This window comes from Quercus suber, unplaced genomic scaffold (genome assembly GCF_002906115.3).
Source record: "Quercus suber isolate HL8 unplaced genomic scaffold, Cork oak 2.0 scaffold_1, whole genome shotgun sequence".
In the NCBI taxonomy this organism is placed as follows: Eukaryota; Viridiplantae; Streptophyta; class Magnoliopsida; order Fagales; family Fagaceae; genus Quercus; species Quercus suber.
Window position 1 is genome coordinate 2,516,901 of NW_027069468.1, and position 26,008 is coordinate 2,542,908.

General features: G+C 33.4%; 2 protein-coding genes across 2 annotated transcripts; one reads left to right on the plus strand and one right to left on the minus strand.

The window, feature by feature from the left end:
* Window positions 1-2,964: 2,964 nt before the first annotated feature.
* On the minus strand, window positions 2,965-12,235 carry LOC112034344 (auxilin-related protein 2). Its single transcript, XM_024067161.2, has 9 exons — window positions 11,054-12,235; window positions 9,085-9,341; window positions 8,740-8,996; window positions 8,520-8,655; window positions 8,317-8,414; window positions 7,692-7,757; window positions 7,330-7,419; window positions 4,760-4,936; window positions 2,965-3,575 (listed from the first exon to the last, which is right to left on the minus strand). The coding sequence occupies exons 1-9, from the start codon at window positions 11,671-11,673 to the stop codon at window positions 3,537-3,539; spliced, it is 1,740 nt and encodes a 579-aa protein (XP_023922929.1). The 5' UTR covers window positions 11,674-12,235; the 3' UTR covers window positions 2,965-3,536.
* Window positions 12,236-23,397: 11,162 nt separating this feature from the next.
* Window positions 23,398-25,759, plus strand: LOC112034349 (probable receptor-like protein kinase At1g11050). Its single transcript, XM_024067168.2, has one exon. It carries the CDS (start codon window positions 23,551-23,553, stop codon window positions 25,375-25,377), a length of 1,827 nt encoding a protein of 608 aa, XP_023922936.2. The 5' UTR covers window positions 23,398-23,550; the 3' UTR covers window positions 25,378-25,759.
* The last annotated feature ends 249 nt before the right edge of the window (window positions 25,760-26,008 follow it).

Consider the following 26,008-nt stretch of genomic DNA (forward strand, 5'->3'; position numbering starts at 1 on the left):
ACGATTTGACCCCGGTTTGATCTCGGTTCGATCTTAAAAACCTTGAACCTCTTCCTTTTACGGTTCAAGCCTGAAAACCTTGCTTAGATGACAATCAATAAGAATTGATGGAAACAATAATTTGTAAAAATGTTCTAAAATCAATTCGTTTAGCTTCGATTTTACTGGAAGAATAGAAAGCAATTGAAGAAATCAATTCCAAATTTCACTTCCAATATATATTCCCTTCCACTAAACAAGTGTTTTTTTTTTTCAAACCCCTTTCATTTTCAAATCTCTTTGTCCTCTTTACCATCAGTTAGCTAGCAGAGCTTGTTAGCGTGGCTCTATTGCTGTCGGTACTCTTGGCGTCGGTCAGATATTTTGAAAGCCCTAGGTCATTATTCAACTTTTAATAAAAAAAATTAATATGAGTACCATTTTTTTTTAAATGACATTCAATGTCATCCATCTTTATAGTGAGAGAGATATTAATAAAAACAACAAACCTCCTTTCAAGAATTAAATGGCACAAAAGAAAAAATATATATACTAATGAGATCGGTGAAGTTTGCAATACTTCTTTTTTTGTTTAATAAAAATGTTGGCACTATAGAGAGTTAGGTAATTTTTCTGAGAATCGAGAGTCGGGTGATTGAAATTGAAGAAAATAACAATAACGGACAAAATTGCAAAATGCCCTTTTTGGGCAAACTAAGCAGCGTTTTACCCTCTTTCTCAAACTAATTAGGGAAATGCCCCTTTTTTGAAAATCAAGTTTCTCAAAATTGATTTAGGCCCTATAGCGGCATTTTTAAGGAGCCTATAGTAATGTTTTTAGGATCTATAGTGGCGTTTTGTAACTCGATTTATATAAAATTGAGTTATAGGTAAAAAAAATTAAAAAAATTGCCTATAACTCGATTTATTGGAAGTCGAGTTACAAAACGTCACTATAGGTCCTGAAAACGTCACTATAGGGCTCCAGAATTATTTTTTTTTTTTTAATAACTCGATTTTGAGAAAATCGAGTTTCAAAAGAGGGATATTTCCCTAATTAATTTGAGAAAGAGGGCAAAACGTTGCTTAGTTTACCCAAAAGGGGCATTTTGCCATTTTGTCCTAACAATAACTACCCAAATATAAGGATAGAACATTAAATAATTCAAGATAAAACCAAATTTTAATTTCAAATAGTAATACTCCTAAATCCTAATAGAAATAGTGTTAATTTAAAGGAAATTTTAACAAATTATATATACAAGGGTGTCCAAATTTGAATCGGTTCAATCAAACCATTCAACTCGTGGCAGCCCGATCCAAAACTAGCTTGATTTGATGAGAGCAGCAGTCGACACCAAGTCAGCTGAGCCCAAAACTGATTTCAGTGGGTTAAGAATTGGGTTTTGCCCTCCAAGAACCAATTGAACTAATTTGATCAACCCTGCCATCTTCGTTCAAATCTCTGTTGTCCAGGTTTAAATTTCCGACCCTTAGACACTCTTATATACAGAGAATTTGAATTTATGGTGTTTGTTTCATAATAATTGCTTTTTATTATCATATTAATACAATAATGAAATTCTTTTTGTGTAGGTGAGATTCGAATCCAATTACATTATTTAATAACAAAAATAATTTACCAATTAAGCTCACATACACCCACAAAGTTAAACTTAACCTCAATTTTGCTAGATAAACCTTAACCTTCTTCTTAAGATTCCTTGATTACCATAAGTTCATTGGGCTAACACCTAACAAAATGGGGGTGCGACCCTTCTCCTTACAAACTCCTCCCCACCTATTAATATTAGCCTAAATCAAACCTAACACTACATGGTGTAGTACGATGTCCGTAGCCAAACAATTCTCTTAATTGCGATTGTAAAACATGGGCTAACATTAGGCCTCATAAGAAGCCCCTAGCTTGCCGGAAACATCTACGTTTAGCCCAACACTAATAAAAAAGCCTTGCATGTGGCTTTTTATGTATGTTATTGGAGTTAACAGAGCAAAAATTAATTAGGCCCACTAATTTTCCCATAGTTTGTCCATGACATTTGTGCAGGCCATGAAAATCTTACCAGTAATCGTGTGATGGATAAACATTGACTGTAACAGTGAGAACTAAATAAATTTCCTGTTAAGTCCTGATATCCTGTTTTTTATTTTTGAAGATTTCAAGCATCTATTATGAGAAAATACACTTTTTGGCCTTTATAATTTTGGGTCGGTTTTCATTTTAGTCTCTATTTTTTTTTTTTTTCACGGTTTTATTCTCTATCATCGTCTCACTAATGAAAATTACTTTTCTATCTCATAAGTAGTTAGTTGTTATTAGTTCTAATTTAAACCTACCACTAAAATTATTTTTTTACTCTACCAATAACAACCTGTAATAGCCTATTACATAGAATTTATTGTGAAAATATTATAGACATAACATTTTTTTTAAATAAAAAAAAATTATTTGAACAATAAAAAATATCATGCATCCAAATAAAAAAAAATTAATAAAACTAAAATAAAAATGAAAAAAAAAATTATAAGTTTTTTTTAGAAAACAAGCTTCTAATACACACAAACCCAGAAAATGAAAGAAGATTTATCATTTGAATCCTACTTATTACCTACTGTTTTTAAACTTTTTACCACTCCCAACTCTCAAAATTCAGATTGCCTCATGTGGCACCAGACAGTGGTACCGCTGTTTTCTTCGGACATGTGTCATGATCGCAATGGATCCAAAACATTGGAGGCACTGGATAGAAGCCACGCCCGTTAAAAAATATCAAGAGATTTTTTTTTTTTATTTACACGATCAAGAGATGTTTAGTTGAAGTACAAGTCTGACACATGTTAGCCACCCTTTTTTAATGTTAAAAGTATGAATCCAAAAAAACGAAGTTTTAGAACCATGATTAATGTCAACTCTAATATGCAAAATAAACCATAAGCCCAATGGCCAATTGGCTGTTCAACGTCTTGAAAAAATGACACTTGTGTTCAATATTAATAACATATATCTATCGACTCAACAAATAACAGCCACAAAACAAATGCTAACAACATTATGGCAAGTAATTATCCCCACACCACCAGAGAGAGGAGGGGGAGGGGAAGAAGGGTCCTTGCATCAAAATGGTTGTTGGCTGATTGAATTTCAATGGGGATGTACCCAGTAAACCTCGAAAATCCTAGAAACCTACAAATTTCTGTATCAACATTACTTTACATGATATTCAAGTACATTTTATCGAGGTGGTATCTAGTGAGATGGTGTGGGACTCAGATGTATGGGTTGGGTTCCACATGCTGTGAGAGGGAGTACTCATAAGACCATCCCATAAGATATTTATTCCCACCTTATCAAGCATTCCTGCAGCTAGGGAAAGAATGTTTCTTAAGGAATGACAGTAAGCAGAACTCAGCCCACAGCTTTTTGAAACCTGCAAAATAGCCATGCTAATGGTAAAGCACATACATCTTCCTCACCAATATGAGACTTTTATTTGCTAACCCATGTGGCCCAAAAAGGAATGATTCACCAGAGGTATCTAAGAAAGTTCTTCTTTATTGAATTTGTTCCAAGCTTCCTGTGTTTGAAATAAGCAAAATGAAGAATCAAAATAAGAAAATAACAAATAAGCAGTGGCAACATTTGTCAGTTAGTAACCAATAAATAAAATTTATATTGCCGCAGAAGAAGAGAATAATGCAATGGTAGTCATGTTAATTAGAAGAGAATCATAATCAGATATGCGATGGCCAAATTCTAAAACATTTTCAGTTTCTTAGCCTATGTAGAACATAAAGCATAGATATTGCCAGTCAAAGAAGGCATTCTGGATTATTTTCTCATAAGACTCAATTACCAAGGAACAAGAACAGCCTTCCAAATTACATTAAAAGGAAAACCAAAATAACTGAAATTGTTAATGACCAGCAAGTACCAATACACCCCACTGGCTAGACTTTTTATTCCCTCCCTATACAACAAAGTGTGAAACTAATTTAATGGATACAGGACTGTAATGGAGTTGGAAATACTAGTGATTACTAAGGATATTTAACAAAATTGGATTCCATTATAAATGATGAATTAGCAATATACAAAAGCAACCACACATGATGAATAATTTTTCACATTCCTAGGAGAAAAAAACTAAGCACTCATCATGAGGCATGTTTGGACCTTCAATGAGAAGAAAATACCTACACCATTTTTTTCTAGGTAGAAATAAAAGACAAATGTTACTTATCAAAAAAAAGAGAGACACAAATATCCACCACCTGCCATGGTCACATAGAGGACACTTTAAATGACGGTGGAATCTTTCCTTTCAAAGTCTGCCACTTGAGAACTACATCTCAAAGAGTTAATATACTATCAAGGGGTCAAATTGTGGAAATAATTACTAATTCCTATATTCTTGTGGCAAAATGCTCTAAAACCATTTATAACTACAGGATTCGTCCACAGACAGCAGCAACTTGTCCTATTAACAAATTGCATCATGAATTAGGGCCTTTTTTCTGGGTCAAAAAGGAGGATACATTTGAAATAACCATCGGTAAAGCAGGAATTTATGGAACATAGTAAAAGAGCAAGAAAAAGCTAAAAGTTTGAAAAGAATAAGACCATCATATACTGTGTGCAATGCTTGTATCCAACATCACTTTTACTGAAATTTCATTTATTCTATTAACAAACCAAACCAAAATTAAAGTCTTATGCCTAATCAGTTCTTTTTAATATATTTGGAATGCTGATGGGTACCTTCAGGATATCAAAAACCTTCTCTGCAGTATATTTTTGTTGGAGACTGGCACCTTTTTGCTGAACCTTATCAGGATGAACGTATAATGTTGCCTTTCTGTAAACCTTTTTAACCGAGGCAGAGGTAATCATATCTGTCAAAGACACTGGCTGCCAACCACATTCAGGCCAAAGCACCTGTTTATCATTCCAAAGACAAATACTTTCATTTATTTTTTTGGAGAATGTAGTTATAAACATCAAATACTAAACTACTAAGGACTCAGGAATCAATGAGGTCATAATTCTAAGATAACGGATGGTTTTCTACCAAGAAAGTGACACTTCTTTTTCCTGTAAATGCAACCAATCACTCTTTTAACAATATCACAAAATAGAATTAAGGGAACATGGCTTTCAGGGAAAAAATTAGGAAAATCCTATTAGGCTTGGAATTTAAATCTATAGGAAGTATCATTGTATTTTATATTTTATTTTTCCTTTTTTAACTTTGTGGAACATGGATAAGGACATAGTTGTAATTTTAAAATATAGTATTAGACTCCTATAACTCTTCCTTCTTCCTTGTCGTTGTAACTTATGGAAGAACACTGGCCGGGCAACCCTCCACATTAAAAAGTGTCTCAAGAAAAATGAGGAATAACTCGAGAGGATTCCAGAAGGCACAAGCCATTACTTCAAAAGACTTAAACGAGTTTCAACTGACAATATATATATATATATTTTTAATAAGTAATAATTATCTTCCAGAAGATATTATTTAGATTATGCTAGGATCAGATAATTCACAAATTAATAAGCAAGGTATTTAAATTTCAGTTTGCTATGTCATTTCAGTCAGCCTAAAATATTAGGGAAAATCACACTTTTCCACCCTAAATTTCACCTAACTTCACTTAATCCCTTCAACTATCAAAATGCATGATTGACCCCCCCAAAAGTATAACTTTTTTCAATGCCCCCCCATCGTTTGTTTTGGTGTTATGTATGGTGGATTTAGCATTGAAAGACCAATTTACCCTCTAAAACAGATGGCAGAGAGGTAAATTAGTCTTTCAATGCTATATTCCATCAGACTTAACAACAAAATATATGACAAGGGGTTAAGTGTAACTTATTTTTAAAATTGGGTGGCCAATCATGTGTTTCAATAGTTTATGAGGTTAACTGTAATTGAGGTGATAATTTAAGGTGATAATTTAGGGTGAAAAATGTAATTTTTCCATAATATTATTAATCTGGAAACAGAATGGTGGTGGATAAAAACTTTGAGAGCTACTGTAAGTCTATACACCACACAAGACTGGGGATAACCCTGCAAGGACTTTCAAAATAATAGGCGTTGTAGATGTGGTCATACATACAGATCCATACATGCATACATACAAAAATATATTTTCAAAATAAAAAATAAAAAATAAAAAATGCATACATACATACATACATGCATACATATTGTTCTGTATGCGGACCATACAATGTTCATTAATCTATTTTTTTAAAAAAAAATTAAAAAGAGAAAAGAAATGAGTTGAATAGATATGCTGTGATTAGAAATACTCATTTTCTAGGGTTAAATCAGCTTTGCCTAAAATTCACTCTTGGTTTGTCCTTATCTTTTATCATATATCAAACATAAATTGTAAATGTAGACAAGATAAGAATTATCTTTAAGAAAAGAAGATGATTAAAAGAAAATGAGTTAACAGATGTCATATAATTTAAAATATAGGTTTTTGGAGGGGGAGAGTAGAGGGTGTTGAATTAGCTTTTCTTAAGACTTTTGGTGCTGTTCATTGTCTTTTACAGTGATATGGACTCTCAGGCTCTTACTACTTACAACCAAATAACTCAACATATCTTAAAAATGAATATCCCAATCAACTTCTTATGCACCATGGCAACTCTAATTGATTTGAAAATCATTTATAATTCTCCGAGACAAATATTGGATGTACTCATTACTATCTGAAAGAAGGATAGTCCAATTAAAAACATGTAGGAGCAAGCACATATGTATGTGTGTGTGTGTGTGCACGTGCATGCATACATGCATTGATGCACACATGTACATTTATGTGTCTCACCAAGTCCAATCATTAGTATGGACTGTGGAGGCTGAGGCAAATGTATTAGAAACCATGTTAGTGCCAAAGCCTTTCTGAAAATTGCCTGAAAGTATGTCAATGACTCAAAGCTGTAACTCCAGAATTCCTGTTCCAGAGTTGATGAGAGTCTACAGTCAATGATCAAGAAATAAGGTGTACCATCTATGTGAATCCAGTTTTTTTTTTTTTTGGCACAACTATTTTACTTATCTATCTTGCACCGGTAATTAAAGATCTGCACAGGAAGTTAGAGAGACCTATTTTCTGTATTTGATTAATACAATATATTTTTTAAACCAGACTTCTGAAATCATATTCCACCAATAAAACCTGATATTATGACTTCAATTTCATAAGTTCTAATTCTTGAACTTTCTTTTCTAAGGAAAACCAGTAGGGTGTGAAAAATCAGCTAATGTAAGATAACACAATCTACTCAAGAAGTAAAAAGTAAGAACACACATGTTCCAATGATGATAGCAGTGCACGCATATTGCCTTCTCTTCCTGCCGCCCAGCTCTTTATTTTTATGTCTACCGTCTCAGAAATCCTCTGCCCACAAAATCATTGAAATACACTAAGCAGTTATAAAAGAGAAGAAAAATAATGATAATAAACACAGTAAGAAGTAGCACGACATAAATAAACATGCTTTATAAGTGATCTCTACCCAAGGAAAAAATGTGAAGAAATAAAGAAAACAATATATGTTTAAGATTGATGAAAAGAGATAAGCCGTGAATATTTGGAAAATCATTATATATATATATATTAGATCCCAAATGAAAGCATCAGAACTCCAACCCAACACAGCAAACACTTACACGCCTCTCTTCTTGCTCCTGCTGTGTTTGAAAGTCACGCTGGTTCATATCAGCCACAGCTTTTGCCTGAAAATACAACCAACACACACTATCAAACCATCCCACTCAAAAGTACGTACAAATATAACCCAAAACTCAATAATGGATAGTGTCAGTCAACCCAGGAAGCAAATTGGCCATGTGCTGTGAATATAAATCAAGATCATGAAGCTAAGCCAGGAAATCTGAAGGTAGTTAATTGGACTGCATATGACTTAAAAGATGCTGTTGTATATGTCAAGAGTTGAAAGGTGATTGCACTGGAGGGAGTACAATGCTAAGAAAGCCAACTGAAATTTCACTATCTCAGACTGCTAATTGAATAAATGGAATTTGTGGAAATAATGATGACTGAATACATATAGCATAAGAGATTATCATAATTTTTTCCTTTAAGATCTTATAACTTGCTTTTGACTGTGTATTTTCACTTGCAAATTCCCCTTCACCTTTATGTCAAATAAAATTTCTGCATTCATCTAAACAAGAACAGAGAAACAAATGAAGCTCATGCATCCAAGAACATAAATGTGGTTACATCTAAGAAAAAAAAACACTAGCATAAGGATAAGGTTAAAATATACACCGCGCGCTCCTGGGTCCTTTGGTGACGCCCCAATCTGGCTCTTCTTCTTTCTTCACTTTCCCCTTCAACCTCTTGAAATTCTCCAAGTAATGAAGCATCTTTTGCAAACAAAATTCACCATAGAAATTAAAACTAGAAGAGATATTCCCTACAAAGAAATTTTCCATGCTAGAAAAGAAAATCACATTTCAAAAATAAATTACCTCCAAAAATGGATGAAAGGTCATCATTTATGAATGAAGCAGAAGGAGACTTCTTTATGCTGACTGAGGACCCTGAAGGCTTCCTCTGGGGCACTTCAGAGGCTCTCTTGTAAATTGATGAATCAAATAAAGGGTCCTAAAAAGTGCATGAGAAAGAAAATAATATAATCTGATTGGTGCCAAAAAACAGAGGTCAAAATTGTACATCTATGGTTCCTACCAAAGTTGTAGCCCTTGATCTTGGTACACTGCTTGATCTAGAACCTGAACTGAAAAAGGACTCTAGATCATCTCCACCCCTTTGCTGATTACGGTGTGAAGTATCTACAGCTTCATTATATCTACTAGATTTGGTGGCTGAGTTCTTTACCACTTTTTTACTAGTGGATACCTCTGACCGTTCACCAGCTTTATTACGCACCCTACCCATGGCAAAGTCCTCAAGTTCGTCAATTGAAGACACACTTGAGTTCTTAACTGCATCAAAAATCATCGCCCAATTATTAAAGTTATGTGGGGACTTAAGGGGTTAAGAATCTCCAAAATTTGAGGAAGCAATAAGAACCTTTATCTGCCTTTGAAATTTGCATTGGTTTTGGGGGAGGCCTCAATGACGGGATAGCATTTGATGAAACGCCAAGTTTTGTGCCACCAGATTTACTCAGCTTACTTATTTCTTCAAGTGGATCCGAGAACAGTTCTGAGGAAGTATATGCAGTGGTTGAAGTTGATTCTAATATTACAAAGGGGTCTTCTGAAGTGAAGGCCGGTTTAGTTGAATGAATAGATGATTGCTGAGCCTGATTAGCCCTAGCATTTGTCCTGTGAAAAAAATTGTGAAAATGAGGACAATGAGATTTGTCTAGCATGTTAACAATACAAAAATATTGAAGTAATCATGTAGTAACATTTGATAGATGGAAAGGACCACAGAAGATGTAGATCTTTGCAAGTATGCATGGCAAATTATGATGAACCAATTCACTGATAAGCTTCATGTAGACAGATCTGGAACTGGTCAACTGATTAAGTAAATGGTATTTGTAATAGTACAAACAGTCATAATAAGAATATGAATACTACTGATCAAAAATAATAATAAGAATGTGAATAACAGTCATGAAACTTGCTTAGAAAGCAATAGCACCACATTCAAAGCTTGCAGAATTAACCATCCATCTAATGCATCATTAGAATGCATGACAAGTAAAGGAACCACTTACGCATGCAAGACTGACCAAAGGCATATTTATCCTTTTGTTAAAGCCACAAATACAACTTGAAAGCAGGTGCTCTATCCTTCAGTTGCAACCGCAAAATACATTAGTGCAGACAAGATGCTTCAATTGCATTTTTTCAGTTTATTTAAAATCTTTCTTGGTCATTGTACCCTTCAGCTTTCATGCGTTTATATATATATATATAAAATAAGTTACTATTTTGACCATCGTGCTGGATCTAAAAGTCAATACTGCAAGAATGGAAAGTGCAGGATGAATACTTCTTTTCTCAATTACCTTGTACTTTCTAGTATCTTATCTCCCAAGCATCTAGGCTCAAATCCAAACCATCATAGGTAACAAACCCATGACCAGAGTAAATTCAAGTAAAATGTTCTTGAGACCAACCCTCTATGCTCACCCCATTTTATTGCATTTAGATTAAAAATATTATAGTCTAAGAATCCATAGATTTAATCATTGTTCATCTGATAGACCTTTCCAGCCTTGGCCAATCATTGGGGATCCATTAGTTCTCCCAACAACTATACCTTCACAGGAATAAAAGGAAAACAAGTGCCATTTGTTAATAAGCCAACAAACATAAAGCAACAATTGGTTATGAACTTATTATTAACACATGATTGGCAAGACAAATGCCACTCAATAACAAGCATATGTTATATTATTGTTATTTATTCTCTAATAATCCACAAGTCAAGTCAGTAGGTCATTTGTATAAACTGCTATCTTCCATAAGCAATCAAATTGAATGACAATTTATATGCACCAATCCCATTCATATGCAAGCCCATTCCTGACTCCACATATCAATGTTTGAGAACAAAAAGAAGATTACTACATGCATCTGCATGCGTTAAGAGTTGCTATTATTGTTATTCTAGTATCCACTAAAGGCATTATTAGAGTAGGGTAAATGAAGCAGAGGACTGTTTATTTCTTCCAAATGATTAATATCATTCTACCAAAATGTAAGCAAATTTTATGACATGGGATGTTAGGCACTTAATATAAACAAACACTTTTAATAAACCCATTTTAAACCATCCCCAGACTTCGATGACATTATTGACAAAGCCACATTTTCCCATCATATATAGCAAATTCAACAACTTCTTCAAGAATTAAGGTCACTACAATAATAATCTATACTCAAACTAATATTAAATTGTTAAACTACTACTCAAGAAACTAACCAGAAGCATTGTCATTATGAGCAAAACATTGGCATTCTAATAGTAAAATTGAACAATGTGACTGATCAAAATTCTTTCTTATTGAACAATTACATACCCGATATTCGGAGGACTACTCCCACCAAATCCAGGTATCAAATCATCAAAACCATTGGCATTCTTCACCGATCCATTCCGGCTCGCACTCTTCGACTTTGCACCCAAATTACCAAACAAATCATCAATGGGAGCACTCTGCTTCGACATTGAAGCAAACGACGCAAACACATCATCATTATTCGGAGCCGAAGCAGAGCTCTTCGAGCCAGGCATTCCACCAAACACATCATCAACACCATAAATAGGCACCGTCGAAGGCTTCCCATGCGAATTATTCGAAAATATCGAATCGTAATCGAACGAATTAGATTGGTTTGTGGATTTACCAGGTCCCCCGAATAACAAATCATCAAACCCACCAAAATTCTGGGTTTTGGAATCGCCGTTGGATTGAAAGACTCCATTTTGATCATCGAGGAAAGACCCAAAAGCAGAATTTGAATGCAGGGAGGATCTGGACGAAGAGGAAGAGGGTTTGGGGTTTTGACCTGAATTGAATCCGAAATTCCGGGTCTGGGCATTGCTTGAACTTGTGGGTTGTTTCGAAGCGGCCATTGGAGCAGCTTTACCTTGAGGCTTCAATCCAAACCGCTCGGTTAAGACACCAAACTCGTCCATTCTTGTTGTTTTTTTGTGAATCGAAGCCTCTGAATTGGAATCTATTGGATTGTAAAGATGTGTATTTCACAAGAATTTGAAAAATGCCAAATGGGTTGTGTTAATATGCATGTGTTTGTGTTTGTATGTGTGTATAAACGCGAAATTTCACAAAAATAGAAAATGGGTGTGGTTTAGTTTTGTTTGTTTGTGTGTGAAATGGGAAAGCTGGATCTGAAAGAAGCGTGATCTTGATGAATTGGCGGGAATGAGAATTGGGTGACAAAGAAAGATATCAGATAGGGAAAGATGGGTTTCTTTCAAGGGGAAATTCGATCAAAGATCGCTCTCTCTGTTTCTGCAAGTCTCTGTTTCTCGGTCTTTGTCTATGGCTTTCCTTTTCTCTATGTTTCTTTGTTTACTCTGTTGTGCGTAGGAAACTGGGTAAACGAGGAGGCTATTCTACAACGATGAGTGGTTTGCCACAATATGTGGCACACTTTCACAACTTTCTATTACCATTATAATTCCTTTGTTGCCTCTGACATGTAAATTATTTCCTTTGTCGGTGACAATTGATCTCTCTCTCTCTCTCTCAATTTCTATCACACTTTCACATTCACCTATATGAATCATCGAGTTGACCGTAAGTCAATTCAAAAAAATAAAATTTAAGTTTTTTTTTTCTCCAAAAAAAAAGTTGGTTAAAAATTTAAAATTGTGAATGTGAATGTATAAGCTAATTTTTTTCCCCCTGGTCATAGAAGAAAGAACATAAACTTCATTACTCATTAGGAAGGCAAAGCCAAAAATTAGCCAAGTACAATTTTTTTAAACATTTGGTTGGATATCTTCCATCCAAACCAATAAATTGGGAGATAAATTTTTGAGAAGCTAAAATTTTAGGGCCTGTTTGATACATGGGTTCAAACAACAGTTTTTAATTTTTTTGAAAATACGTGTGGATGAAAAAGTGTATGAAAATACGTGTAATGTTATTTAAAAACTGAAAACATGTGTTTAACTTGCGTAGCAAATGGGACCGTAGCATCTTATTAAACACTCTTTATTACTTACTTCCCTACAATTAGCCAAGTGCAATTTTTTTAAACATTTGGTTGAGTATCTTCCATCCAAACCAATAAATTGGGAGATAAATTTTTGAGAAGCGAAAATCTTAGCATCTTATTAAACACTCTTTATTACTCACTTCCCTACAAGCTTCCTATAAAATAGTGTTTTTAAACATTATTTTAGTTATAATTCTGAGATAATAATTTTAGATAAAAAATTTCTCTCCAAACTAGTTTGAAAAGAAAATTTTCAATTTTTTCCTATGTTATGAATTTTAAAAATCTAATAATTGGTTTACATGTTCGTATTTTATCTTTTATGTTTGCAAAATTTTAAGAAGATCAAAAATCAATTGTTATGTTATCACTCAAATGTTTAAATTTTAAGTTTTTGTGGTCTAAAATTGTGCATTAACAATAGATTTGTTGATCAAATAGTAAATAATATCCGATTTGAACGAAATTTGACATATATGTTAAGATCATAAAAAACATGTAATCTAACTGTTAAATTTTTAAAATCCATACTCAATAAAAGATATATAAATAGTTTTGACCTTGTTCCAATTTTAGTTATACTAGTGAAATGTAGAAACCAATATTGCAGCCCAACATATGTTAGGCTGGGTCAGCAAAAAGTTTCATTCCAGAAGGAGGAAAAAAAGCTTTCATAGACTATTTAAGCACTTTTTAAAATAAATTATTATAATTCATACAAATATGCTTAAATTATATTTCGAATCTCTATATTCTTCAAAGCTAATTCTTAAAATACCAAATTAATCAAACTAAAAAAATTAATATAAGGGTTATAAAATAAATTCATATGTATCTTGGATCGAATTGGATAGGATGAATAAAAAATTATCAGCTTAAACCCACTCCAATTCGGGACTTAAAATAAAATCTTAATCCAATTAGATGCGTTGGGTTAGGTTGAGTTGATTTCATAAAAAGAATGGGTTGGATGCACAGACCTTTCCCTGCCTGAAGAGATCTACTTTAAATAATAAAATTAAAAGCTAATTTAATATTATTGGTGACTGATGAGTAATACTCGTCTAGTCAGACCCAAAAAAGAAAAAGGAAATGTCAAGCGGTAGTGGTAGCAAGTTGGATATTACATATACATATAGTGGTGGGTGACCAAAAGTTTGATTCATGTTTGGAAAGCAGTAGACCCTTTTAAGCCAATACATCTGTGCAACATTAGCTGTGCAATAAGACCGCTGGATCTACGTCTTACCTAACCAATAGCGACGTTAAGTGGGTTTCACTCATTTGAGATTCCATGCTTGCCTTGCCTGTTGTGGTGGTGGAGTGGGAAGAAATAGCCAAATAGGCTTAAGTCTCACACTTTATATTCTTATAGTTTTTAACTCATGCATATGCATTGAATAAGAGAATTTAATATTAATTATCAATCTTAATTACTTTTGATTTAGCAAGATTTTTGGCTAAGTGATGAAATCTTGGATTTAAAACCACTTACCAGTGTCTTTGGGCCACCCTTAAAGAATTCCTTCCTGCTATAACTTAGTGTTTGTGAGAAGGGGGGACTACGTACACCTAAGAGAATAGCCAGAAACTTAAAGAAGTTTAAATGCCCTCATTTGTCCACCCCCCCCCCCCCCCTAAAAAAGAAAAAGAAAAAGGATAAACTGCTATTTACCTTGCTTTACAGCTGATTTTGAAAAAAAGTTTAAATGCCCTCATTTGTCCCCCCCCCCCCCCCCCCTAAAAAAGAAAAAGAAAAAGGATAAACTGCTATTTACCTTGCTTTACAGCTGATTTTGATGTATATTATATATATGGGTAAACTACCTATTTGGTCCTTATTCTATACACCATATTTCAATTTGATCTCTAACCTTTCAATTGTATCAATTCGGTTCTTAAACTTTCAGTACTGTGTTAATTTAGCCACTGCCGTTATATTTTGAATGAAAATTGATGACACGTCTAATGGCCAAAATAAAAAAATTGCTTTCATTGATGTGACAATACACTAAAATTTTATTTTGGTTGTTTGCCATGACAACAATTTTTATTTAATATATAACGACATGGACTAAATTGACATAACACTGAAAGATTATGGACCAAGTTGACGCAATTGAAAAATTAGGAACTAAATTGAAATATAGTGTAAATGATAGAGATCAAATATGTAATTATCCAAGATGTATTAATGATCTTATCTTCAACAACCCGTAGCAGTAGTTGGTTAAAAATATTGATTAGCAACATTTTTTTTTTTTTTTTGGAGATAAACGATGGAAGTATATATTATTAACTGAGAAAACAAACAGTATTACAGGGAGTTTTTTGTCATTTAATCGTGGCCACCTACAATCCAACCCCAAGTGTATTACATTTCTCCCTACCCCGCGTAGTGGTCTACTATATTGACACTAACAAGACCGCCAAGCTTCTTATGGTACAACAGCAATGGTGTTCTGGGATGCTGCAAGACGTTGACAGTCCTCCAGAATTCCAGTGGCCTGATCCATGATAGACCTTGGCTGCACCTGCACCTTCTCAAAGTAGTATTTGTTCCGAGCATTCCAGATTGCCCATGACGTTGTGGCCCATCTCTCCAGCTCTATCTTTGTTAGCTTACCCTTCAACATTCGAAACAGTTGGAAGAAATCCTGCACTTAGTTGCTACATTTTTGCACCCTTCCTTTTGATATTGCCCACACATTTCGTGCCAATGGACATTCCCATAACAAGTGCGATGTCGATTCAGGCTGTTGACAGCATATGTCGCATCTCAGCTCCACCTTCACCCTTCGGCTATGCAGATTCTCCTTAGTGAGGAGAATGTTTGAACACGCTCTCCAAATAAAGTTCCTGACTTTCGGTGGCACCTTTAAGGTCCAAATTGTCTTCCACACCTTGCCATCTATCCGTGCATTTGAGTGTTCAGCCCCATTGTGATGCAACAATCTAAGAGCAACTTGGTACATGGTACGCATCTTTCACTGAGAAACTCCTTGCCTTGTTTTCCTTCCACTATAACTCGTCCCTTTTGTGTAAAGCATTCAAGGGTATGGCCAAAATCTCACATCGGGTACTGGGTGCAAATAATTCATGCACCTTCTGTCTGTTCCACTGGCCCGTGTCGTCATCAATAAGCTTGCTGAAAAGCATATTTGACTGTTCTTCCCTAGTAAAAACCGGCTTGTATGTCAGCCAATTATCCACTGCTACTCTAATTTTTTTACCATCCCTCACCTTTCATTGTGACCTCGCCTTTATAATGTCTCTTCCAGCCAGTAGGCTACGCCAAACATAGGAAGGATTGTGTCCCACCTCTGCCTCCAAAAATGAGCAATTTGGAAAGTACCTTGCTTTATAGACCCAATAGAAAAGAGAGTGAGTGTGATGTATTAACCGCCACGCCTGTTTTGCTAGCAATGTCATGTTGAAAGCTTGGATGTCTCTAAACCCCATTCCCCCCTTTACTTTTGGGGAGAATAATTTTTTTCAATTGATCCAATGTATCTTTTTCTCCTCCTTTGTTTGCCCTCACCAATATTTAGCCATAATGGAGTTTATAGTTTCACATAATGACTTCGGAATTTTAAAGATGCTCATGGAGTATGTTGGTATTGCTTGTGCCAACGTCTTGATTAGGACTTCCCTTCCCGCCTTTGAAATAAACTTTTCTTTTCATCCCATCACCTTTCCTTGTGATTTTTTCCTTCAAGTCTTTGAAAGTATTCACTTTAGACTTTCTAGTTGCCATTGGTAATCCAAGGTATTTTTCACAGTCCTCCATTATTCTGGCCCCCATCAAATTCCTTATATCTTGCTTTACATCTACTCTTGTATTTTTGCTAAAGACCAAAGTCATCTTCTGCCTGTTTATAGCTTGCCCCAAAGCTGCCTCATATTGCGCCAAGATGGTTAATAACCAGTGGCATTCCTCTATTGTTGCTTGGCAAAAGATGAGACTATCATCTGCGAACAATAGGTGGGATAGGCGGACTCCTCCATTGCTAGATAGAACACCTTGCAATTGTCTTGCTTCTTCTGCCTTTCTAAGCATAACTGACAATCCTTCAGCACAAAATAAGAATAGATAAGGAGATAATGGATCACCTTGTTTTATACCCCTTGTAGGGGTGACAAAACCCTTTAGTTCTCCATTAATGAGTATCGAGGAGGTAGCCGTGCATACTGTTTCCATTGCCAACTTCACCCATTTTTCATCCAACCCCAGTTTGATCATCACTTTTCTAATCGTTAAATTTCATGTTCCTTATGTTCTTAACATTCATATCAAATTTCTTTCAAATCAGATGTTATTTATTATTCAATCGATTAACTTATTTTTTATACACAACTTTAGATCACAAAAACTTGAAATTATAACATTTATTTGATGACATAGTAATTGATCTTTGATCTTTGATCTTTTTGAAATTTTATAAGCATTAAGGATGTAATAAAAACATGCAATCTAGCGGTTAGATTTTCAAAATTCACACTCAATATAAAAAATATATGATAAGTTTGTAGTGTTTCTCTCCAAACTAGTTTGAAGAGAAACTTTATTCTTTAGCACCACCAAATACAAAAATATGGCTAAATTGGTAGAGCTAAAGACAAATAAAGTTAAAATGAAAGTAATCTCAACTTGGAGGAAAATGATATAAAATTAAAATGAATTAACTTAAGTTTTTATTGAGCTTATAATTTAATCATTTAGTGTACGTGTGGCATTGGCTTAAAAAGCCAATTTTTTTTTTTTTTTTACTATTTAGCTTATTTTTGCTACTATTTATGAGTTTCATTGTACTTTTTGGTACTATTTATGAGTCTCACTGCACTATTTTAGCTATCTTTTAGCTTTATCTATGGTACTTTCAGGAAAAAGTTTTCAATTTCAGCTAAATAAATTGTTTTCAAACGAACACTAATAAATATGAACTAGTATGTAGCTCCGTGCTACCGCACGGGAATGAATATATTATTAATCATAAGTTTATTCATGTTTAAAATGCTCAGTTAATTCTAAATTCATATTATTAATCAGAAAATTTCATTAACAAAACTTAGCAGTATATATATTTTACACAGAAATATGAACCTTGGTGACAATGTTTATCCAAAAGATCCGTTCATGCTTTTGAATCTTCAATCTCTATTGGTGATTGAAATTTTCGTAGCTTAAAAAATTTAAAATTAAAAAAAAAAAAAAAAAACCCTTAGAGTTATACTCATTTTGTAGTTTTATGATGAGTCATTTTGTAACATGATGAACATTTGTGTGAAGAAAAAACCTCTGAAGTTCCATGACTGATAAAAGAAATTCTCTCCAATCTCTTTTTATAGAGAGATGGGTTTGTGCATATTTTTATACATCCTTCATAGTTGTATTATCACGAAGCAGGTCCAAAGGATTTAGATTGATACTACCAATTCCTAAAGCATGAGTATTTAATGTGTTATTAATTTCATCTCACATGATAGCAAAATTAAAAATAATTAGATTGTACACGTGTATAGTAAAATTGGACTCCAATTTTAGATTCTAATTGAACAATTTGAATGATAATATATGATAGTAACAATAATAGGAAAATTCAAATAAAATTTTGGATTAAATTGTAACAATCTAAATAAAAAATTCCAGTAGAAAGACAAGGTGGAGTGATCCACTCCAAGAAGGCAACCAAACTTGCGTAAATATAGAATAATAAATTTCTTTTCGGAAAATTTACATTGTTCATAATCTTTACTTTCACTGAAAATTTTAAAAACATAGTGACTCACATCTGCCATCTAGACATTTACAGCCGGGTCCTCTCCAATTCGTGTGAGATTCCATTGATCACTAAGTTCCTTTGCAGCCTGCAAAAAGTATCATCCATCGGTCCATAGCAGTGCTTTTTTCATTGTTGTAGGTGCCAAACCTGAACGAAAAGCCAAATATAATGATAGTGAATTTTAGGCATAATGTGCATCTAATCACATATTGGCAATTTATAACAAATGTAAAGATGCAAGCTTTGTAAGTGAATGGTAAACAAAACTCAGTGTCAAAACCAAGAAGAAAGCACTTTAATCTGAAACTCAGTGCAAATGTAAAGATGCAAACTTTGTAAGCAATTTATAACAAAGATGCAAACTCTGGTTTTGCTATCTTTTTGGAAATTATGCAATGTACCCAAACCAAATTCTTATCACTGATATTAATCTCTTTGGTTTTCATGTTTGACTGCAAAATCAAGAAAAAACTTAATTAGCACAGTAACTCACTTGACCCGATACACAGAAATGGTTTTAATGAGAATGAGCCCACATACATTTAGCCACATGATGCAAAATTCAACTTCAATTTCAGATTCTAGACACATGGCACAAAATTAGAACTTTAATTAGAAATTCTAATTTAAGTTTCTCTCTGCTTCACCTATTTTATATATATATATATATATAGATTAGTAAGTGAAAGAATCTATATGTTCCAAGACATATTAATTATTAATACAAAGGAGTGAATGGCACTCATGAAATGATTAGATGTTGCGACAATAATGTCTCCTTTTCTATACAAGGAATTTTATAGGCACAAAAAATTTGACAAAAATTTTTATAATTGTTAATGGGAGGTATAAAAATGATTTCAATGATGGACCTAAATGAAACTAGTAAAAAATTATCAATTCAATTGGTGTAAAAAATATTGTGAAATTTTTTGTGCTTAGCATTATTGCTCTATCTATATATGGAAATAATGGGATTTGATACATAGCCATGTAAGATACAAGAATCAAGATTTAACTGTATGAAAAAATCTGGTTCCACTTCCATCATTTATTTCAGCTCTTTGTACTGTTGTATAATAGCACAAATAAGTTCCTCTTCATTTCAAGTCTTCTCAATTTTGTCATTTCATACTCAAAGTTTTATATTTTAGATCTAAAAAATAATGTGGCAAATTGTGAGCATTTATATTTTTAAAATTTAATCTAAATTATGAAATAAATGCACTTTAATTTTAAAGAGGAGTCAGTCCACGTGAGTCACCCCATTACCATCATTATCATAAAAGGACAAAATTTATATTTAGTATCATAGATATTGTTCCTTAGATTTCCTTTTTAAAATTCTGTTATATGTCTATTAACTAAAAAAAAAAAATACACTTTCTCAAAATTCTGTCATGTAACTACTTAACTAAAAAATACACTTTCATTCATGAGAAAAAATGTATTTTTTTAGTTTATGGACATATGACAGAATTTTAAGAGAGAAATCTAAAAAACAGCACCTAAGTACTATACTTAAGTCTTGCCAATCACAAAATAACGCATTATAAATTCAAGAGGCAAAGGACAAAGAGGGGGATACCATCTATGTTGTGAAGGAATTTGGCTAATGTTCTTTCTTCTTTTGAAGGCTAGGAATTTAACTCCTAATTTACGTACAAAGCAATATTTAATGATTATCTATTGAGGCTTTTTGACTCTAAGCATCAAGCAAACTCTTTCACAATTAGTATAACAATAAACAATCCTGATCAGTTGAGGCTTTTGACTAACGAGAAGTTTGGGGTGTGAAATTAAAATTGTTCTATTAATCCCAGCTCTCATCCATAATTTTTCTTTGGTGACACTATTTTAAAGAAAATAGAAAGCAAGAATTCAAAGGACTTCGTAACTGTTACTGCTACAGGCCATCTTAACAATCATGAAAATACTTTCTCAAAAAAAAAAAAAAAATCATGATAAGAGAATCAGAAAGATCAAGGTACAACTAGTACTGAAAATAAGGCTCTTGTCCTTCCCTGTGAATGAGTTTCCTAGAACTTTCCCTTGCCAAGCTTGTATTATTAATCTGAGTACATTATAATTATATTATGTGAGAATCTATAAAAGGGAAAAATAAATAAATAGAAGAATAAATTAAAAAGAAAAAAAAAAAGGAGTGGATTGTTCTTTTTAAACGTGTGAAAATTTATAAACTAACAGAAAGAAAGAAATATATAATTTTATTATTATATGTTTACTTCTTTTTTCTTTTTTTTTTTAAAATTGAACAGTGCTAAGGGGATAGAAAAGATTTCACTTACTTTTGGATAGAATCATGGAATACAGAATTAATTCTTTTCTTTTCTTTCAAATGACCAAATGGTTTGCATCTATTAACCCCTTTTTGTTTTGGAGAATGGAGGAGAATTTTTTTTTTTTTTGTTAAAATTTATTTCATTGTTTATTTGGTTATGTTTAATTTTTTAAACCTTTTTTTTTTAGGTATCATTTCAATTTTATAGAACGTCTTGAAGGGACTTTTTTAGGTAGATTCATATTTTATATAATTTAATTTAATGTAATATATTTTTAAACAAAATACATCAACAAAAGTAATCTCATCCAGCGCACGTGGAACTCGTGGATTCATCTTCTATCATCTTTTACTTAGAAAAAGAAAAGGCAACAAGTTGTTCATCAAAAAAAAGAAAAGGCAACAAGTTTAGCCAAAAAAAAAAAAAAAGGCAACAAGCTGGGGCAATTTCATTTTACTCTCTTCGTTTCTACCCAAATTCCCTTGTTTCAAACTCTATGAATTAGTGCTTTGAAAATCAAGTCCTTCCATATGGAACTCAATTTAAACATGTCGAAAATTTAACACGTGAAAAATGTTTTTTGTGTGTGTGTGTGGAAGAAACAAGGACATCTAAACTTATTCAAGACTCAATTCCCTAAGTATTTTTTGGGTGTGTGCAATACCCATGTCCCACACACCAAATATTATAAAGAATCTTCTAGGAGGATCCTAAAATACTAGTTGGAGGTTTCAAACTAAGATTTCATAGATATTATAAAATCTTAAGACTTACTAAACTCACGTCTTGAGATTGTGAATCTTGAGACTTTGACAGTACAAATAGTAAATTTCAGAAACTTTCAATTTTATTGTTGATTTTTAGTGACCATCCTAAACATTTCGAATTTCCAATTAGAAGACTCGAGCTTTCTTTTGGATATATCATTTTAATTTTAATTTTGAGTTTTCTGATTAAGGAAAATGAGTAGGAAACAATGATACAACAAAAGAGTTTGATGACCGATTCAATTACAAGATACATCAAAGTCACTCTTTGCAAATACCAATTTGGAAGTGTCTATTTGACCGTGTGTTTGGATGAAAAGTAGAGTACGTAGAGTGTATAAGAGGAAGGAGTGGGAAGAATTTACGTAGGGAGAGGGATATCTTTTTTTTTTTTTTTTTTTTGGGTTGAGAAAGGGAGAGAGCCTCTCCCCCTCTGTTTTTGATTTTTTAAAATGAAAATGAAAAGAGGAAATGATAATATATTGTTTAATTACAATTATACATGTTCAATTTAATTCAATATATAAGTAAATTAACATGTGATCTCAATTTATACATAGTATAGTATGTAACCTGTGTTAACGCATGGAAATGATGAATTGTAGTGGTGCTATTAATGTTAGCTTGGGTTATAAGACATATAGGATATAAGTTTGACCAGGACATTTGAAAGTACTAAAATAGTTTTTTCTTGTAATTTTCATAATATTGGTTATACTGAGTTTCTCATTACACTACTATTTATGTATTTAATGTTAAAAATCACTATTGGATACTACATATACAATATCAATTCACAATCACAGTCCTTGAAATTCTACTAAATACAACAACAACAAAAAAGAATAAATTGGTCAAATAGTATCTCTTAAATTGAATAGGGATAAGTGCATAGATTCTTCAACTCAATTAAAATTTGTTACGTTAATATAAATATTATAAAAATATGCTCATTAGTTCTTTTTTTTTTTTTTTTTTTTTTTTCAGAAAAAATCTAAACAGTTTAATTTGTATGGAAAGCTAACAAAAGAAAAATTCAATTTTGAATATAATTAATTTTCTCTAAGCACATATATATATATATATATAATGGTTTATTTATATTGACTCCTTGTGTTCTACATTGAATTAACTCAATTGACACAGAAATTTAAAAACTTACATTAAATAAGACACATGGCGCAAAATTAAGCTCTAATTTAATTTCAACTTTTTATATTGAATAAACTAACTTGACACAAAAATTTAAAAACTTAGATTAGATGAGATATGTGACGCAAAATTAGACTTTAATTGAATTCTATGAAATCTAATTGGATTTTCACTTAGTTTTGCCTATATATATATATATATATTAGGATTTATTGGACATGCAAGTTATACAATAATCTATGTTTGAAACTTTTAATTGTTTTGTATAATTTTCATGAATTTATAATTAGAAAAATCAATTCTTTCTCTGCCAATTTTGTTGGTCTTCTCTTACAAAAAGTTGTCCTGAAACTCAGTTCAAATTGAACACGGACTATAATAAACAGATTTTATTATTCAGTAACGGCCCTTATCCATATTCCATACCAGCAGCCAAACTTTCAAAGAAACTTCATTGGCCGGTGGGTTTGATAGGTCAATGTTTACCCAAGGACCATTGTGAAGATTCTGAAGACAGAGTTGTTGTAACAGCTTAAAAGGGTAATCTCAGCTTACCAAAGAATGGCACATCCACATTATCTTAGTGTTTTGTTTTTTTTTTTTTTTTTTTTTTTTTTTTTTTAGAAAGCACTTTAGCTTAGTTTGTACAGTGTTTGACCGAAATTATTTTTATTCTTACTTATTTGGTAGAAGGTGATCCAAGAGAACTCACAAAATCAAACATGCTTTATTGACTAAACTACAGGCAGCCAGCCATCATAGTTTACTTACCAGAACTCCACTCTATAATACGAGTCCAACTTGTCCTAACACCAATCTTTCAATGTTTGAGAATATGGGCAAGTCCCTAACGTTCTCTTCCCCTCTCTTCCTCTTCTTCTTCACCAATTTTTTCATTGATTCAGCCACTTCTTCATGCCCCATAGATCTTAGCTACGTTGAAACGTTCCCATGGAACACTACAATGTGCCGTGAGGCCCGTGATCCGAATGGGACTCACTGTTGCCAGGCCCTTCTTAGCCTCTTTGGCATAGGACTAGCCCAACACCTCAAAGACACCTCTATGTTCCAACTTCCTGATTTAGCTTCTTCTTCTTCTTGCCTTTCCAGTCTCCAAAACAAGCTTGAAGCTTTGTCAATCCAGCCTTCTTTAGTCCCACAATGCCTTGGAAGTGCAACAAATTTTGTTGCTAATACTTCACAGTGTGCTGGAATCATAACAATCCAAGACTGGAACCAAAGGGTTAATGGAACAACACAATTGGATTCATCTTGCCAAGGAGACATGACAGGGCTGGTCAGATGTGGTTCATGCGTTGATGCTGGCAAGCAAGTGAATTCCCAGTTGGCCAATTTTGACCCAAATAACACACAAAAATGCTTCTACTTCACAGTCATATATGCTGCAGGAATTGCTAATGAGTTTGGTCCAAATGATGTCAGGACTGCTAGTTGCATACTGGGCATACCATTGTCTAGCTCTGCATCAAATAAGTCAGGGAACCATTTGAGTAGAACAACTCAATTAAAGTTGATTTTTGGGTTATTGGGTGCTATTGTTGGAGTTTTGCTTGCTTTAGGAGTGATCATCTTGTATAGGAGATGGAACAAGAAAGAGAGGCAAAACGATGTGCATGAAGAATATGTAAGCAGTGTCAAAAGTAGTGTGTTGCCCAACGCAGGTGCAAAATGGTTTCGTGTATCGGAGCTTGAACAAGCCACAGATGGATTTTCTCAGAGAAATTTGATTGGTCAAGGTGCATATGGGGTTGTCTACAAAGGAACTCTCTCAGATGGGACTTTGGTAGCGGTGAAACAAATTCTTGATTTGGAGTCAACAGGGGATGAAGACTTTCGCAATGAGGTTGAGATCATTAGCAAAATAAGGCATAGAAACCTTCTTGCTCTTCGAGGTTGTTGCGTTACAAGCGATAATCTGAAAGGTAAGAGGAGGTTTTTAGTTTATGATTTCATGTCAAATGGTAACCTTGGTGATCAATTGTTTATATGTAGGGAGAGATTAACATGGCCACAGCGTAAGAATATAATTCTTGATGTGGCCAAAGGGCTTGCTTACTTGCATTATGGAATCAAACCCGCCATTTATCACCGAGACATAAAGCCCACCAACATACTTTTGGACCCTGCAATGAAGGCTAGAGTGGCAGATTTTGGTTTGGCAAAGCAAAATAGTGAAGGTCAGTCTCATTTAACCACAAGGGTTGCTGGCACACATGGCTACTTAGCACCTGAGTATGCTCTCTATGGGCAACTAACAGAGAAGAGCGATGTGTATAGCTTTGGGATTGTAATTCTAGAGATCATGAGTGGAAGGAAAGCACTGGACACATCAAATTCCTCAATACTATTGATCACAGATTGGGCTTGGATGCATGCAAAATCAGGAAATATGGATGAAATTTTTGATGAGTCAATAAGAGAAGAAGGGCCAAAAGGGGTCATGGAAAGGTTTGTTCAAGTTGGAATACTTTGTGCTCATGTTATGGTGGCTTTTAGGCCTACTATAGCTGAGGCCCTTAAAATGTTAGAGGGTGACATCGATATTCCTAGAATACGAGACAGGCCATTGCCACTTAGTCATGAGTCTTTTAGATCTTCCTGGCGGAGGAGTATATCAAAAGAGAGATGAAGGCTTAATTAGCTCAACCATGAGTATCAGAGAAGATTGCATATATGAATTGGACTGGAAAACCTTGTTTGCGAGAAAACTTGGATTTGCATACTTTGGGTCAAAAATTAACTTCCATCGACCAGCCAACCTTTGAACCTTCAAATCAAATTGTCAACGCTGGCTAAAGATACGCACTGGAATTTGACTTTTTCTTATTTTCTTTTTTTGTTATCTAATTTATATATAGTACCATTCAACCCTGAAATCACACAGAGAGAAGGTAATGTTAGAAAGAAGTTTTTATTATTATTTTTTAACCTCATAAAATGTGCAAAGGTTAATTCTTGCTGAGAAATGTAATCGATTACTACTTTATATTATCCTACAAGAAAATTAGTGATGCTACCGTCATTTTTCTCTCATTGAAAAACCAGTGTTCAACGAGTTGTTTGGTTAGGTTATGAGTGCAAGTTTCTTTCTAATTAATTTTATATCTTTTTTGGTAGTAGTTTATCCTAGCTTCGAATTTATTACTTTGTTGTTATTCATAGCCATAAGTGCATACTTCTTATTCTTATATAATTGTGAGTCTCATTAATTAAATTTATAGTGAGACCTTCAATTAATGTGAGAGGGAGAGTATGCCTCT